The sequence below is a fragment of the Cyanistes caeruleus genome, chromosome Z, assembly GCF_971803275.1.
Source record: "Cyanistes caeruleus chromosome Z, bCyaCae1.hap1.1, whole genome shotgun sequence".
In the NCBI taxonomy this organism is placed as follows: Eukaryota; Metazoa; Chordata; class Aves; order Passeriformes; family Paridae; genus Cyanistes; species Cyanistes caeruleus.
In genome coordinates, this window is record NC_141732.1 from 33492756 (window position 1) to 33510079 (window position 17324).

General features: G+C 44.4%; 1 protein-coding gene across 3 annotated transcripts in view; it reads left to right on the forward strand.

Moving 5' to 3' along the window:
* The window catches only part of ELP1 (elongator acetyltransferase complex subunit 1), a 34646-nt gene that overhangs the window by 906 nt on the left and 16416 nt on the right, over positions 1 to 17324 (forward strand). Inside the window, exons 1-19 of one of the 3 annotated variants that reach the window (XM_086868380.1) lie at positions 549 to 677; positions 1294 to 1690; positions 2779 to 2931; positions 4537 to 4618; positions 6561 to 6641; positions 6997 to 7082; positions 7650 to 7749; positions 8653 to 8743; positions 9572 to 9695; positions 10308 to 10398; positions 11459 to 11689; positions 11951 to 12121; positions 12730 to 12829; positions 13435 to 13617; positions 14435 to 14541; positions 15019 to 15122; positions 15923 to 15976; positions 16075 to 16180; positions 16863 to 16978. In XM_086868380.1, coding sequence (XP_086724506.1) covers positions 1541 to 1690; positions 2779 to 2931; positions 4537 to 4618; positions 6561 to 6641; positions 6997 to 7082; positions 7650 to 7749; positions 8653 to 8743; positions 9572 to 9695; positions 10308 to 10398; positions 11459 to 11689; positions 11951 to 12121; positions 12730 to 12829; positions 13435 to 13617; positions 14435 to 14541; positions 15019 to 15122; positions 15923 to 15976; positions 16075 to 16180; positions 16863 to 16978 — 2130 coding nt within the window. In that variant the 5' untranslated portion in view covers positions 549 to 677; positions 1294 to 1540. Of the gene's footprint in view, positions 1 to 548; positions 678 to 819; positions 956 to 1293; positions 1691 to 2778; positions 2932 to 4536; positions 4619 to 6560; positions 6642 to 6996; positions 7083 to 7649; positions 7750 to 8652; positions 8744 to 9571; positions 9696 to 10307; positions 10399 to 11458; positions 11690 to 11950; positions 12122 to 12729; positions 12830 to 13434; positions 13618 to 14434; positions 14542 to 15018; positions 15123 to 15922; positions 15977 to 16074; positions 16181 to 16862; positions 16979 to 17324 lie in introns of those variants that run through there. The other 2 variants (XM_086868381.1, XM_023944435.2) reach the window with 2 other exon arrangements.

Genomic DNA, 17324 nt, shown 5'->3' on the forward strand with positions numbered 1-17324 from the left:
CGTATTTGGCCATTAGACTGGATCACAGAATCACAAAGAATCACAGAATTGTTAGGGTGGTAAGTGATCTCTGGAGACCATCTAGTCCAACCATCCCTGCCAAGGGAGGATCACCTAGAGCAGAATGCATTGAGGATTTTGATGTCTCTGGAGGCAGAAACTCCACAGCCTCCCTGGGCAGCCTGTTCCAACTTCCTCTGCCAACTTCAACATAAAGAAGTTCTTCCTCATGCTGAGGTGGAAGTTCCTGTGTTTTATTTATGGCCATTTCTCCTCATCCTGTCACTGGGCACCACTGAAAAGAGTCTGGCACCATCTTCTTGGCACCTGCCTTTTAAATATTTGTATGTTTGATGAGGTCTCCTCTCAGTCTTCTCTGGACTAAAAAGGCCAAGCTCCCACAGTTTCTCCTCATAAGAGAGAAGCTTCAATCCCCAAATCATCTTTGTCACCTCCACTGGACCTTCTCCAATATGTCATCAGTACTGACTGATGGGAGTAAAGCTCCACTAGGAAAAGGGGGAAGTGTGAAGGGTATAACTGTGGTTGCAAGAAGTCCTTCTTCCCCCTGAAGGCTGAACTACCTTCTTCCCCTCTGCCACAACTGGAGGGACATGGCAAGAGTGAGACAGAAGCCGTGGCATCATGGCAGCACTAACCTCTGTGAAGGCTTGCCTGTAAGTGCCTTAGAAGTCTCAGCTGGAGTTCTTCAGCTGGTTAGTGCACAAATGACTCCAAAAGAATCATTCTCCTCCCGCTGTCATCCCATTGCTCTGGCAAGGCTGCACATCGTGTGCTGTGTCCAGCTCTGGGCCACTCACTCTGAAAAGGACATTGATGTGCTGGAGCATGTTCAGAGAAGGGAACAAGGATCACGGAAGGGCCTGAAAACATGTCTTATGAGAACTGGCTGAGGGAGCTGGGGTTGTTTAGTCTCCAGAGAAGGAGGCTCAGGGTGACCCCATGGCTCTCTACAACTCCTGAAAGGAGGGGGTAGTGTTGTGGGGGTCCGTCTCTCCTGTCCTGCCTGCAGTGAGAGGACAAGAGGAAATGGCCTTAATCTGAGACACGGGACATTCAATTCAGACATTAGAAAAAAAATTATCACTGTCAGGGTGCTCAGGCACTGGAATAGGTTTCCCTGGGAGGCGGTGGAGTCCCCCATCCCTTGTGTTTAATCATCTGGATCTGGAGATGTGGTTTAAAGGTTACAGTGGCAGTGCTGGGGGAAATGGTTGGACTGGGTGATCTTAAAGCTCTCCTCCAGACTCGGTGATTCTGTTATTCGTGCAGGCTCACAGGGAGCTGAGCTGCTGAGGACACGCAGCGCTGGATTCCCCGCCTCAACCACGGCCACCCTCAGCGCGGCGCTCCCGCACGGCCCGGGGAGGGAAGGAGAGCCCGCGCTCCGCCCTGCGAGGGCGACACCGCGCACGGCGCCTGCGCCCGCCCGCCCGCGCTGCGCGACATGGCGGCGCTCTGAGGGCTGCAGCTCCCGGCCTCCATCGCTGCCCGGCCTCCATCGCTCGCTTCCTCCGCCATGAGGAACCTGCGGCTGCTGCGGGCCGGTGGGTGCCGCTCCACCGCCGCCACGGGCACCCCGCAGTGCTTCTGCCTCGGCGCCGAGCCCGGCGTGGTTCTCGTGGGCTCCCAGTACGGGCTCGTGGAGCTGCGCCCCGCCGGGGACTCGGTGAGAGCCGCGGCTGCGGGGCAGGGTTCTGGGGCTTGCCGGCGTGTTGGGGTCGGCTTCGGTTGCAAAGCTGGATTGAAGCGTTTGTGCCTCCGCCAGCGGGAGCTCGCCGGGAACTCGTCTCCTGATGCGGCTCCCCTTTCGCCGCGCTGTCTGCGGGTTCTTGGACCCTCCCGCTGCTCCCCGCCGCCGCTTGCTGCTTCCTCACGGCCCCGTGGAAGCCGCTGCTGGGTGGTCTTGGTGGCTGAAGATGCTTTTTGTGCTTTTAAAATACTAAATCTGCCTTTTTAAGAGCGTGGCTGTGTTAGACGCCTGTCGTTCGCATGGTTTAGTCTTAAGCACGACCGGGCGAACAGTTGCATCCGGACAAGTTCACAAAACAGAGCCAAGCAGGCAAAGAGATAGTGAAGAGTACAAGAGGAAGTTTTTGGAACTTTGCACTAGGGGGGGAAAAACTCCAACGTTCCGCTAAAGTTATAAAATGCTATTGACTTAAGAATTCCTGGGTTAGAGCGGGGTTGCTTTCTTCTCAGTGCAACTCTGAAGTATCTAATTTCTTCAGTACATTTAGTTCTGAAATTAACTGACAAAAAAACTTTGGGGCTTTCCAGGAATTTAATTTTCAGAGATTGCTGTGCCCTTAACCATCCAAATGATTTTCCTTAGAAATTGTTTTATGCTGTGTCTAAGAAGTCTGCATGCTTCATTAAGAGCAGTGGGACACTTTTAAGCACCTACCCATGCACCTCTTAATGTTGATACTGTGGTGAAGTATGAAAAGGGTGTTGAAAGACGATTAGCAGGGCGAATTGGAAGTTGTGTATTGTTTGCTTCCATAAATGAGTTTTCTCATTTTCTTCTATCATCCTTACCCTAAGAGGATCTTCACGGTTTCCTATGGATAAGTGAAGATAAGTACTTGCAAGCTGGCTTTTTTTATGGTGCCTTTCACACACTCTCTTCTACTGTCTAATGCTTTTTGTAACTGCAGTAGGATAAAATATACCTGTGGCTTTACTCTGTCATTTCTGCAAAAATCCCAGTGAGGTGGTGCGTAATTAGTAAATCATTGGCCTTTCTGTATCAAGGTGTCAAGAGAAGTCTCCCTGACTGCGGATGGGTTCTTGCCTGAAGATGGAAGTGGCTGCATTGTGGGTGTCGAAGATCTTCCAGAGCAGGAGAGTGTGTGTGTTGCTACAGCAGCTGGAGACATCCTACTCTGCAGTCTGAGCACAAAACAGGTAACATGGCAGGAAAGACTCAACAGTACTGAGGAAATTCAGAGAAAAGAGTAACACTTATAATTTCTTTAGGAGCCAGTTGTGCACTCATTGCATACTGAGCTGTGGCTAGTCTCCATTCTCTGGGCAGACAAGCTGATTTTTGTGGTAGCCTTGAGAATGACTAAAGACAGAACATATACTTTGTAAAAGAGCTAGAATTGAAATGACAGATTGCTTGTCCACAGCCTGGATCCTCTAAAGTTTGCTGAGTGAGCTCCCAGCAGAAAAGGATCTGCGGGAGAGTCTTACAGAAACAGGATATTGCTGAGACTAGGTAAAGAATGAAGTAACCAATTCATAATTCGCAGTGTAGCTACCGTTCTATCCATTGATACATGTTGACATGATGTAGGATATGGCAGAAACTGAGATACTTGCTTTCTGTTCCTTCCTCGGTCTCAGATTTTTATCATCTTCAGCAGGACACTTAAACACCACAACAGCACCCTCTGAATCAGCTCCCATAATACCAGTCCAACAGTGCAGGTTTAAATGGGCACGAGATGATAGTGCTCTGTCTGAGTTAGCTGTAAAATTGTGGTTATTTGTAGAATGTCTCTTTTGGTTCATGCTTGCACATGATTTGCAGATACCACTTAAATATGCAATTAGCTGTATCTGAAAAATGTGTCCTGTAGTGCAACTTACAACATGTCATAAGGAAATGGAAATTATCAGAGTTGTGATAAGGACACTTTTTTTTGCAGTGATAGATGCATCAGAGAAGAGATTTAACTTCAGATTCTTTATTTTATGGCATTTTGGCTTACTGTTCCAGTTTTTTGCTTTACTTTCTAGTCTTCTCTTGGCGCAGTCTGAGCACCAAGAAAGAGGTCTGGAAGATTCCTCTGCTTATTCTGAAACCCTCTCTATGTGAGTGATAGTTACTCTGTTGACCAGTGCCCAGCCTCACTTTTCTTACCAGAAAAGCCTAATTCCTTGAATGGCATCATCTTGCTGTTTATCACAATGAGTCATGTATTTGTTGTTCTGTTCCATGCCTTTTGCAAATTAGGTTAACCACGCATAACAAAAACTCTGCCTACTGCTATTCCTTGCTTATGATGGCCCAGTAAAACTAGCCCAATTTTCCGCAAACTTTGACATTGACATGCAGTTACACACAGTTGCCAAGGTCAGCATACACAAGCTGGTCAGAGTTTACCTTTTGGAATTCTCTAGGTAAGAATCATTATGTCTGTGTTCTGTTACTAAAGAGTATTTACCAGGGTAATCACGGTCCCTGTCAGGCCATATTAATATGTGCTACAGGCCATATTAGAATATGTGCTGACATAAGACTGAGAGTTGCAGAATAAAGCTCTTTGTAAAACTATGTATGCAGGGAATGTCCTAGACTCCACATTACCTGAGTTCGCATTCATAAACATCCTGGAACCATTTTTAGTCAGAAATGTTTCTTTTGTTTAGTTCAACACAAAGTGTAAAGTTAGACTTTTGACATTTCCAAGTCGGCAATTTTCTTTTGCCTTGGTGACTGCTTGCATTTGTGCTGGGATAGTGCTGCACTCATGTTTCTGTGTTCTTATTTTGGTCTTGCAGGTGGAATGTGTTGGAAGTGTGGACAGCGGTCTGAGTATCATGAGCTGGAGTCCTGACCAAGAGCTTGTTTTGCTTGCAACAGGTATCAACAACAGCCATAAGATTTCTGCCTATAGGAGTGAAACTCTATGGCCAAAGCACAAAAAGTTACTTAGATCAAGAGAGAGAAAGAAAAAATTACAAAATTGGGACTAGGACTTAAAGTGGAAGAAACTCTACCAGATCCTATACATTAGTTTTCATTTCATGATTCATAAGGTGGTTCAGAGATCCAAGAAAAAATTGGTTAGGCCCAAAAAGCTGCTTTGTGGAAGAGTTTTTAATCCCTAAAATCTTCCCAGGTTGTACATTTGATCTTGCCTCAAAAACATAAAGAATTCTTTATATCACCACTTGACTTCTTAGTAACAAAAACTGTTCCTTGGCCTTTGGTAGGAAAAATATGTGTCACAAGCCCTAATTAACTACAGGTGTGACTCACCTAGAAAATAAAATTAGCCTCAGGCAAAAGAGAATCATAGAGTGCTTGAGACTGAAAGGGAACTCTGGAGATTACCTCTTCCAACCACCATGCTCAATGTGTGTTACCTAGAGCCAGTTGTTGGGGGATTGTGCCCAGTTAGGTTTGAGACCCCACAACCCCTGTGGGCATCCTGTTTCTATTTGTAATTGCCCTCAGAGTTAAAAAAAAAAAACCAAAAAAAAAACCAAACTTTTCTTAGGTTTTAAGGGAATTTTCTGTATTTTAGTTTGTGCCCGTTGTCTCCTGTGCTGTCCCTCATAAACAAACTACAAACAATGTGGCTGTGTTTTCTTTACTGTACCCCATCTTCTACATAATATATTTACACACACTAATGACATTCCCCTGATGCCTGAGTAGTCTGGCTTGTCTCAGCCTCCACTCATGTGACAGATTTTTCAAGCCTTTAATCATCGTTTTGACTCTTTGCAAGACTCATTCCTGTATGTCCTTGTCTGTCTGGCACTAGGAAGCCCAGAAATGGAGTCACCATTCAGTGTGTCTCACCAGCACTGAGTAGAGGAGTAAGATCACCTCCCACAAACTGCTGGCAGCACTCCTAATGCTGCCAGGATGCTGTTGTCCACCTGTGCAGCAGGGCATGCTGCTAGCTAGTTCAACTTCTTGCCACAGGAAACATAGTTTATGTTTCTTTGCTAAGCTGCTCTTCAGCCCCTTGGTTCCCAGTCTGTCTTAGTGCCTGAGATTATTTTTTTCCATATGCAGGACATGGCATTTTTTCTTGTTGAGCTTTATGAAGTTCGTAAGTTTATGAAGTTCTTTGATGAAGCCCATCTTGCCTACATGAGAGTCCCTGTGGACAGCAGCACTACCTTCTGCTGTTCTTGCTGCTTCTTGCAGTTCTGTGTCAACTAAAAATTTGCTGAGGGTTCCATGCTTCAGGTTGTTAAAGAAAATATTAATCATTGCCCCTAGTACCCAGGGGCATGCCAGTGACTTGACTTCAGGCTGCATTCAATGACAGTGCTAGCAAGCTTTTGAGCTTGGTAGTTCAGCTGGTTTTCACTGCCCTTTTATCTAACCCATACTTTGTGGGTTTGTCTGTGGTGATGTTGTGGCACACAGCATCAAAAGCTTTATTAGAGCCAAGATAAATCACCATTCTCCCCATATTCACAAGCTGGTCATTTCATTGTAAGAGGTTATCAGGATGGTATGATTTCATTTTCCTAAACCCATGGTGACTGTTCCCTGTTTCCTTCTTGTCCTTAGTATCTCAAGAGAAAACGAACTGGGTACTTGTTTGGAAGGTGAAAAAAACTTATTAAGCTTAGGCCAGGAAGCATATTTTTGAGGAGAAAAACTTCCAAGTGTTCTGTTCAAGTTTGAGATTTCATGCTTTAAAGGATGTGTTCTCTCTAGTACCGTGTTTTCTATATCCAGATCCATGATAGAACAACAGGAGCACGCAGGAGAATACTTGAATTTTTATTTGCTGCAGATACCATTACCAATACTGTATTTAATATCTGTCCTGCAGGTCAGCAGACACTTATCATGATGACAAGGGATTTTGAGCCAATTACTGAGAAGCAAATCCACCAAGATGAGTTTGGAGAAGGTGAGAGGTACACAGAAATTAAGTTGCCCTTGCTGATGTAATTGGTATGTTGTAAGCATGTGGAAAGTCAGGAAATGGATCTGAGGACTTACGTCTCCAGAAGAAATTTTATTTAGATTGTAATGCTACTGGACAGCTGAAGGGTAAAGTCAGTATTGTTACTTGTCAGCATAAATTCAAGTAAGTTCCATGTACCAGAGTGCTTTATAGACTACTATAGACTTCCCAGCAGGTTTTTAGAATAAAATTTGGTGAGAAGGTGTGGGTTGCTTGAGGCTGTGGTTGTGTTATATAGTGCAGAGTAGTTAAGGTATTATCTGTAAATCTTCCACTACAAGGATTATTTCTTCTTCAGGAAAGTTTGTTGCTCTTGGCTGGGGTAAAAAGGAGACACAGTTCCATGGATCAGAAGGAAAACAGGCAGCACATCGCAAACAGACGGTATTATACTGCTTTTTTTGTATCAAGCTGATGCTCTGTCAGGGAAACCATGCATAAAGAGAGTTTCTGTTACTCCTGTGGAATCGATTTGCAGCCACCTTTCTGGTAGTTCTCTTCATAGGCTGCTTCTGTCTCTTTCTGCGTTGTCTGAAATCATGCATTTTTATCTTCCCTTGAATTCAAGAAGGCATCAGGGAGTACTTACTGCTTCTCAGAGAGAGCTCAAGATAAGATTTTCAGCCATCCCAGCATCAATCATCATCAAATCTCAATTCACCGTGCGTCCAGATTACGCACTGCTGTCTGTAAATAGAGAATCTGGTGCATGGGAAGGATAGCGTGTGATCATGTGAAGAGACAGTCATATGCACTTGAAGGAGGAGCATAAATAGTTTTAATTCTAGTATTTCCTAAAACAATATTTTGAATAATGAGTTTTTAAATTACTAGTCTTGACATTTTAATGGATGGATTTCATCCTGAGGCTCTTGAAAAAGCAGTCTGTTTAGACAAAGACATCAGTTGCCTTCCCAAGCTTTGTTGCAACTTTCTTTTGTGTGACTTTAGGAGGTGTTGCCGACATCAGCCTGGGATGATGGCAGGCCTCGGGTGACATGGAGAGGAGACGGGCAGTTTGTTGCAGTGAGTGCTGTCTGTCCAGAGACAGGTATGGCACCAAACTTGTTTGAAAAACCAGCACGTGTAAAGGGCTTCTTAAGCAGAATCTAGGTGAGGCAAGAACTATTTGTGATCTGTTGGCCAGTTAAAGCAAGGGTGAGCTGAGCTATTTACTTGCCCTTTTCTCTGCTCTGACGTTCTGAGAGCCATTTTATAGACATGATATTTGGAATACTTTCTTTGCAGTTTGGTGTCCAGTTCAGTGAGGCACCAGGAGAGAGTACTACTTTATAATTACTATCTGAACTGTTTCTTTCACCTGCTCAAGCTTTAAAAAATACCTGCTAGACTCTCAATGCCAAATGGATTAATCTGTTTGGTTCATATACCCACTGTCATTCATACTAGAGCTTAGCCTTGCACACTTCTTTTAAATACTGGTGGTACTTTTGCCTTGGTTTTGCCCTGAAGTCAGAGAGGTGATGAGCGTATGCATTACTTCTAAGACTGTAACTGATGTTTTCCATGATAAATACTACTTTTTGAGCAGTTTAAATGTGTTGGGTCAACATATCGGACGACATAAACCACACTGCTCTTCCACATGTTTGGGGTTTTACCTTCAGTACTTCAGATTAGGGAGGACTGTAAATTTATAGCAAGATTTTAACATTTCTATGGTGATAGCTGGAGGGGGAAATGATTATGACTGAACTACATCACACTGAAATTCCTAACACAGTTCCTTTAGTCACTTGGTTACTATAGGAGAACAGCCTGACACAGAGTAAGTTCTTAGCCCTTAAGGTGTACAAGAGAAATCTTCTTTTTACACATCTGCATTAAAATTTGCTCTTCTACCCTCATAAAATTAGGAAAAGTTTCTAAAAACTAGGAAAGTTTCTTCCTAGTGCTTTCTTAGACCTTTGTCTCATTTATTTCTCACCCTTAGGTGCTCGGAAGGTCCGGGTATGGAGCAGAGAGCTTGTGCTGCAGTCAACAAGTGAGCCTATCTCGGGATTAGAACAAGCACTGTCATGGAAGTGAGTAGTACCACAGTCTGCATGCCGACAGCAGTGTTGCTTGTATTCCCTGGTCACAGTCTTTGATCAGCATTATTTTAATTTCTTCAGCCTTTTTTGTATTTTTCCCAGAACTTGAAGAAATTTGCCCTCTCATTCAGCATGAGGAAGAGTAGCCCTCTAAACCCTGAAAATCCCAATAGTTGCATCACAAGTGGGAAGAAGGGGTAGATTCTTTGCATACAGTCAGTGTCAAGTGGATTTGGGCTCAGCTGTATAAAAAGAAATACTACAGGTTGTTGCTGTTGGACACAAAATAAGGAGCATGGATTCAGTTCCACAGCAGAAAGAGGATCATCAGAAGGTTTTTGTTTAGAACTTTCTGGCCCCTTTTATAACGTATTCCAATACAGGTTTAACATGATTGGTAAAGGGAACAACACCTCTCTAGTCCCATTGGTGGAATAAGAGAAAACACACTCAGCACAGCTGTACAGAATTGTTTTGAGAAAACCAAGTTATTTACAGAAATGGTCCTTGAGAGAGAAATGTTCTCAAGAGACTTTCCTTTGGAAACAGATCAGCCACTGACAGGCTGAAAACTCTCTCAGACTCAGAAAATCAGGTCCACAACAGGTTCCTTTCCTAGCGTTGACATTTATCTGGTCACCTGTGGATATCATAAGCTCTGATCTGTGATGGACCTATGACTGTCTGAGCAGTGCTGAGGAAAACATATCCTCTGCTGTCTTTTTCTTCGTGTCACTGGAAAAAATGTGAGATGACTGGGGTTTAAAATGACACTTAGTGATTGTGTAAGGAATTAATTTTCATTTGACTCTTTTTAAGGCCCTCAGGAAATCTGATAGCATCTACACAAGAAAAACCCAACAGACATGATGTGGTTTTTCTGGAAAAGAATGGACTTCTTCATGGAGAGTTCACCCTCCCTTTCCAAAAAGGGCAGGTCAAAGTAAGTTTTTTGTCTGGGCTTCTTTGATGAGAGTGTAATGGAGAAGAGGACTAGATCTCTTCCAGTTCTAGAAAGAGGTTTTTAACCTAATACTTTGTGCTTATCCTAATGGAAAAAGTGACCTGAAAAGCGAACAATGAGGAAGCCTGTGGAAAAGATGCAATGCACTCTGGAAGCCCATAGTACAAAGACATGTAGTAAAGGATGATTGTAGCCATGGGGTACTTCTGAGCTCTATATACTTTATACTAGGCAAATGATTCAAAAGTACTTTTCAGTATGTCAGCCATTGCAAGACTGAGGTTATATATCCACATTATCCCTAATAAGGGAAAAGCTATGCTAGGCCGTTATTTCAGCTTCTGTGCTTGGATGCTGAGAGGACTTTTGGCAGATGCTTCCTCAGTGTCAAGGAAAGCAAAGAGAACACTGCTGTCATTTTTGTGGCGTCTTCATCTGTGGTCTTCTCAGGATGCCTTGTCAGGACCTTTGCAATACATGAGGGCTCTGTTTGTTTATTAACCAGCACACCACTTGTTGTTGGAGCACCTCCTGGTCTTGTAAACTTTCTGGGAGCAAGAATATTAGTCAGAGCCATGTTTGTTTCTGCAGGTTAATGAAATGCTTTGGAATGCAGATTCTACAATCCTGGCTATATGGCTGGAAGACCTGAAGGTGGAAAACTCCAACCCAAACACTTATGGTGAGAGCACTCCATAAGGCTCTGCCTCTTAATGTTTGCTCGTAAATGTCCTTAGCAGTGGGTACTTACTTGGAGCACAGGAGATGCTATGGAGGCTTACCAGTGGCTTTGAGACTGCTGTGCTGGTGTCATGGTTTAACCACAGACAGCAGCCAAGCCCCACAGAGTTACTTGCCCACTTCTGCACCAGCAAGACTGGGGAGAGAATCAGGAGGGTAAAAGCTGAAAAACTCATTGGTTGAGATAATAACAGTTTACTATGAAAAAGCAAAAGCCACATGTGCCATAAAAAGCAAAGCAAGGAATTAATTCACCACATCCTATGGGCAGGCAGGTGTTCAACCATCTCCAGGACAGCCGGGCCCCATCATGTGTAATGGTTACTTGGGAAAAAAATGCCATCGCTCCAAATATCCCCCTCTTCCTCCTTATTCCTCTCACTTTATGTATGAACAACTCATACGTGTTCATGACCATGTTCAGATGTCACATGGTCTGAAATATCCCTTTAGTCAGCTGGTGTCATCTGTCCTGGTTCTGTCCCCACCTCACCTATGCATCCCCAACTTCCTTGCCAGCTTGGCATTAAAAAGACGTGAAAGACATTAGTTCTCTGTAAGCCCAGCTTAGCAATAACTAAAACATCACTTATCCACCCTGTGTTCAGCACAAATCCAAAACACAGTCCTGTACTTGACACTGTGAAGAAAATTAACTACTACACCAGCCATAATGAGCAGAACAGGTAGTTCAGTCTGAGTTCAAAGTATCTTCCAGGCTGCTGTAACTGGAAGTGGTACAAATGAAATACTAAAGGTCTGCGCCCTTCATTAAACAAGGGTACCGTCTCACAGAGGTAGCTCAGTGAATTTTAGGATTGACTTCTACACAGTGTGTTATTTTCTTATGCTGTGTGTTGTATGACACACTCATGGACTGAAGACTAGGAGTATTATTTTAATTGCACTTAACCCACCCCTAAGAAGGCCAGTGGTGGTTGGAAGCAGGGGTTTCAGCTAGGTCTGAAATACTAGTCCGTAGTAACTATGTTTTTCTATAGTTCAGCTGTGGACCACAGGGAACTATCACTGGTACCTGAAGCAAAGTCTACACTTTGGTAGCTTGAAGGAAAATCAGTTGGTTTCACTGCTGTGGGACCGAGAGAACTTGTACAGACTACATATACTCTGCCAGGATTGGCATTACCTCTTCTACGACTGGAGCTGGACTACAGACCATGGGCTCGGGGAGAATAGTCAACATACGGCAAATGTGGCTGTTATAGATGGAGGTAAGCAGTGGGACAGCTTTTCAGCTCTAGGGTCAGAAAAGGTGGGGAGACTTTTGTATTCAGTTCTTCTTTTAATTGTTTCTACAAACCTTTTAGGGAGGGGTCCGTGTAATTGATAGAAGCTTCAGGGGTAGCTTGTTGAAAATAACCAATAAGAGTACAGCAACCATTTTCCTGTAACATTATTTCTGCTTCTAATAAAGAATCCCCAGAAAGAGCTTCATTTAGGCATCTTGGATTTTCTTCTCTTTTCTTCCTCAGATAAAGTGCTTGTCACAGCCTTCCAGCATGCTGTGGTGCCTCCACCCATGTGTACCTATGAGCTCCACCTCCAACAGGCAGTTAATCAGGTTGCATTTCACACAGACCCCAAACATAGTGGGGACATGGCTGTCCTGGATGCTGATAACAGGATCTCTGTATACAGATATGGTGAGAGCATGTTGCAGCCTTGTTTAAAGAAACTTGTGTTCCTGAGAAAAGTACCTTGGGAGACTACTAAGGTGGTGGTCACTTAAATCTTTACACAAGACATACTTCATTTAAGTGTGAGTTCAAGCTCTGCTCTCATTTCCAGCAGTTTGAGTGACATAGAAGCGTTTTGGTGGTTCATTGGCTTTGTGAGAAGACAGTGCTTGGCACTTGACTATAGTCAAGTAATTCTTCTGGTAATATTCCCTTGCCTAGCTTCATCTTGATTGCAGCACGTGGTGTCTTGCGTAAGCTGCTCTCATGGCATGATGCTGACTGTTACTGGGAAGTGTCTGAGAATCTGTCTGGGGCACCCAACACTTCCCAAAGCAGTTCTATGTATTGTGTTGTGAGGAAACAGCTGTTTTATACTGCAGTGTTGGAACGTGACTCTCTTCCTCAAAGTGGGTGTTAATGACAATTACGTTTTGGCAGTACTAGTAGGAATGGCACTTCCTGACTTTTTTAATACTTCTATGTAGCATCTACTTTTTGATAAGTCTGAAGATGGAAGGGGCTCTCTTGGGAGGATCTCTAAATTCTGCTTTGTTCTTCTTTGTGTTTGCTAGGGCAGAGTACAGTGAATGACCCTTCTGTCAAGTTTGGAGCTGTGGGAGGAAATGGCTTTAAAGCAGCTGTGGAAACACCATACTTGGATAAAACCTACAGGTAATATAGAGCTACTACAGCTATAGTAGGGAGAAGAGAGTTGTAGCTGACTGGATATTTTAGAGGTCACAGCTCTGACCACTTTTCTCAAGGTTTTTAAGAGGCTGTCAGATAAAATGGTTTCATTTTGTTGACACTGTGTCTTCAACTAGTGCTGAGAAATGCCCTTTTACTGAGGTCTGAATCTAGCAGAACCAGTGACTGTTATTGACAGCACTGAGATATCCCTTCCTGTGCCTGGTGCACAAAGGAATGATGGTGTAGTGCTCAGGCCCATGATCACAAAACATGGAGCAACAGAGCTGCTTGCATGGCAGAGACAGTGATGAGATTAAAATTCCCACCATGCTCTCTGTTTATTCCTAGAGGTAGTTGGCATGGAAGCAGTACTACCTAGGGAAAACAGATGGACCTTCTAGGTCTCATCCTTTATCTCCAGCTCAGCCTGTAGCAGGATTCATGCTTTGGATATTTGTGTTTCTGCACTGGAGCCCTCCCAGCCATGATGTGTATTTGAACAGCCAGGCTATGCTCAGGAAGTCCTCTGCCTCTCTAGTGAGGTGCCCTACTGAAATCATGTCCCAACCTCTCTTATTTTGTGACAGAGTTGATGTGAGCAGCAGCAGCAATGAAGTGATGAATCCTCTGGGGCTCCGATTTCTCACCTGGCTGCCAGATGACACCTTCCTGGTTGTTGGTCAAGGTCAGCATGCTGCTCAGTCTGTCCTTCACCATCTGACTGCAGTGCCTCACGTAGCTGGAGCTGAAGAAGAATGCCTGAATTTACGGTACTGAGATCTGTCAGTTGTGGCTGAAGTCTGAGAACGGTTCTGGACAGTGCCTAGAAGGAATTAAGTCTCTTATTAGACCTGCAGCCTGGAGGCCATGGGTTATGGAATTTGGCTCTCTTCTGGGCAGGAGAATGAAACAGGTCATGAAGCTGTCTACTGGTCAACGTTTGCCTGTAGTCCTAGTGCCTACACCCAGCCTAGCAAGGGTGCATGCTAAACATGCCTGTATCAGTACAAGATAGCTCTGTTCCTTGGAATTAAAAGCACTTGTGGGAGAAGGCATGGCACATAACACTGTGAATGCCTCCATCCTACCCTTTGCCCACCATTATCAAGGTCCAGAAGGGGACCAGTAGCCATAGAAACTTCTGTCCTCCTTCTCCTCCTCCCCTGCTGGACTTTGTGGGGCCAGTTGATCTAAAACCAAACACAAAATAAAGCCAGCTGGGGTACAGAAATGTGGTTCCCAAACAGATTGAGAGAGCTGCTTTTTGCAGCACTCACCCAGCAAAGACAGAATGATTTGTATGTGAACTGTAGAAGAGAAAAAGGGTGTGTTTGCTGAGTGCTGCAGTGCAGAGTGACCAGCACAGTTAGGCAGATGCCTGTTGGCTGGAGTTGCTGGTGCTGTGCGGTGCCACTGTCACCTGACATAGGTGTGAGAAGACTGCAGAAGACCCTTAAGTGAACTAAGTATGTCCATGCTGGAGATGTGCATCTTTTCATCTGGCTACAAGAAAGGCAGGAACAAGGTATCTGCTCTTAAGTGTATCTGCTGTGACTGACGTTCTGTATTTTCCCTGTCTTGCATCAGGTTGTCAGTGCCTGTTGATGGAGAAGTGATCAGCCTGTACTGCAGCCCAGTGACCAGAACTGTAGCTCTGCAGCTGACTGATAGACGGATCCTAAAATACATGTGGGGTAAGCTGGGCACTGTTAAAATACCTGGCCTTAGGTGTAGTCACTAAGTATAGCTACAGATTTCTTAAAAGGCTTACGAAAAAATCTTGAATTTTAAAAAATGCTGCTTTTATGTTCCTCAGCTTCCAGAAATGGGGTGAAATTAGTGATTTGTGTCAGAATTCAATTAAAGATAACTTTATATAGATACACATGCATATGTTAATACAAATATGTACACACACAAAGTTAAGTGCTGACTGACTGCCACATCCACAGATCTCTCTCATTCCACAGTGGAATGAAGGCACTACTGAGCCCCTGGAAGTTACCACTGCCTTGTCCGCTGTGTCCTGGAGCTCTGTGCCAGCATTCCTACCCCCTGTCAGAGAGTGTAGCTTACTCCCAGTTCTGGTTTCCTTAAGATATATGTCATGTGGTTTTAATGTCTGAATGTTTGATTAGCTGGAAAACAATTGGATCTTCTTTGCTCTTTAGAGGCTTCTACTCCAGTCCTTGAGCCCTGGCGGAGTAGCAGTAGCTCTGCTGTGCAGTTCCCCTACCGTTGTGTGCAGATTTCCATCACGAGGATCAGTGGTGAAGTAAGTGAGACTGCGAGCAGATTAAATTCCCAGCTCAGTTGTTATCTGTGCCAAAAGTACCACCGTGGTCCTCTGCCCAGGGCCCAGTGATACTTTTTCATGATGTTCTTCATAAGGCCCGTTGCAGAGCTGAGAGCTTATCTTCCCTTACCTTCTAGAGCATTTCTGGTGGATTGCAGTTAACACCTGATCACCCCGTTCTATGAATACAGTGAATAATTTCATTTAAGAATGAGAAAATTCAGATTGGAAATGTCTAGCAGTTACTACTACACTCTTTTTTGAAAGGACTGTTTTGCTTTGTTTTATTTGAACTTAACCAATTAGTAAATATGGCTGCAGTTTTTTCCTGTTGGAGATGGTTTCTTGATAGTTCCTACAGCTTAAAGAATGACTAGCTGTTTTGCTGGTATTTTAGGGGTTTCCTTCCTTCAGTGTGCATCCTGTTGTAGGAGCTGCTTTGCTAGGCTCCTGAGTGGTAGTTTTCCTCGAGTATCCTAGACCAAGTGCTGCTGAATAGAAAAGCCTAGATTTCTAGGATGGCTTCTGCTTCTATTTTGTGACTGTGCAGTTACAGGGTAGGCAAAGCTGGATTTTCTGCCAGCAGTGTTTAAAGATGTTCAAGTTTAAGCCCTTCTGGAAGAGAGGTTGGATGACTTGCTGTCTTGGCTTCTCTAAGTAATTCACATGAGATACTTGTTACCGAATTGTAAGGTACTTCAATCCAGTGCTTGTCAGTGTTGTGAAAGACAGCAGATTTTGATGCTGATAGTTCATAGTTGTCATTATTTTAATTACAGGAGGTGATCTTGGGCCTCACGGATCGATGCCGGTTTTTTGTTAATGATGTTGAGGTACAAAACTTTTGTCCCTCATTTCATCCCCTTTTCCTCTGCCAAAGGCAGCTTCTGTATTCTGGTCTGAGGTGTGATAAACTTCTGGTTTTTTACAGGTTGCTTCTAACATCACATCATTTGCAACATACAATGAGTTTTTGTTGGTGACAACCAACTCACATACCTGTCAGTGCTTCTGCTTGAGGAACTTATCAGTGAAGGGTAAATATCAGCACCGGCTGCCTGCTGCTGCTAACTCGTAGCATTTGTCTTGGAAACACAAGATGTTCCCATTTTTCACATCCAAACCTGTTGTATTTGGGTTCCTCAAAGGAAGTGTTTAAGAGATGAGGGTAAGAGAGCTCTTTTCAGAAATCTACCAGAGAGCAAGGAGCTCAGGGAACTGAATATATATCACATGCTTTTCACAGGGAAGAGAATTTGTGCTGTAGTTGACCCTTAGACTGTTTCCAACAGCTTAACCCTGCATTCTCTCCTTTCCCTCCATGTCCAGAAGAAGAAGTGTGTGTGCTGTTTGAGGGTATATGGTAGAGTGGGGATCACTGTAGAAAGAGTTTCCGGTGGTGTCTGGCTATAAGAAGTGTGATGACCTTGGTAAAGACAGGACAACTTAGTGGTCCTTTACACCCTTCAGTGCTACTCTTATGTGGTCTATTGAGCTTTGTCATCCTGTTGTGCAGAGGATACACTTCTGCTTTGTGTACAGGTACAGTAGTGATTAGCACTCAGCAAGTTCTCACCCTGTCAGGAATTGTTGAAGATCACTGCTGTACTGGTGGCTTGGTTGGCCCAGTACAACCTTGCCTGGCTCCTACAACATAGGAGGTCCTTAATGCAGCGCTGTGCTGTCTGTGCCACATGTGCTGATAAATGTTGTCTTCAGCCCTCCAGGCTGGCCTGAGCAGTGCTGCTGCACCCAACAGTGAGACCCTGCGCAAGGTGGAGCGAGGCTCACGTATTGTCACTGTTGTTCCGCTGGACACAAAGGTTGTGCTGCAGGTCAGTGCTCTGCCTGTGTCTGCTGACATCAGGGTGTGCGGGGGCCTGTCACAGTGGGCATCTGGCCAACCTGCAGTGTGTGCAGTGCTGCAAAGCTGGTGCCTTACAGTGCTGCAGCACAGCACCTCACAAATCTCCAGCTGCCTGGCTGGATGCAGAGGGCTTTTGAGCATGCCTTTGGGAGTAGGTTTGGTACAGGCAGATAGGCATGTGCAGAACTGGGGGGGACTATTCAAGTTCCTAATGGCTGAGGTAGTGCAGTGATACATATTGTGGCCTCTCACCATGAATCCCAAGACTCACATTCTAGTACTTACTAGCAGGCCTCCATTAGCCTTGGTACTTA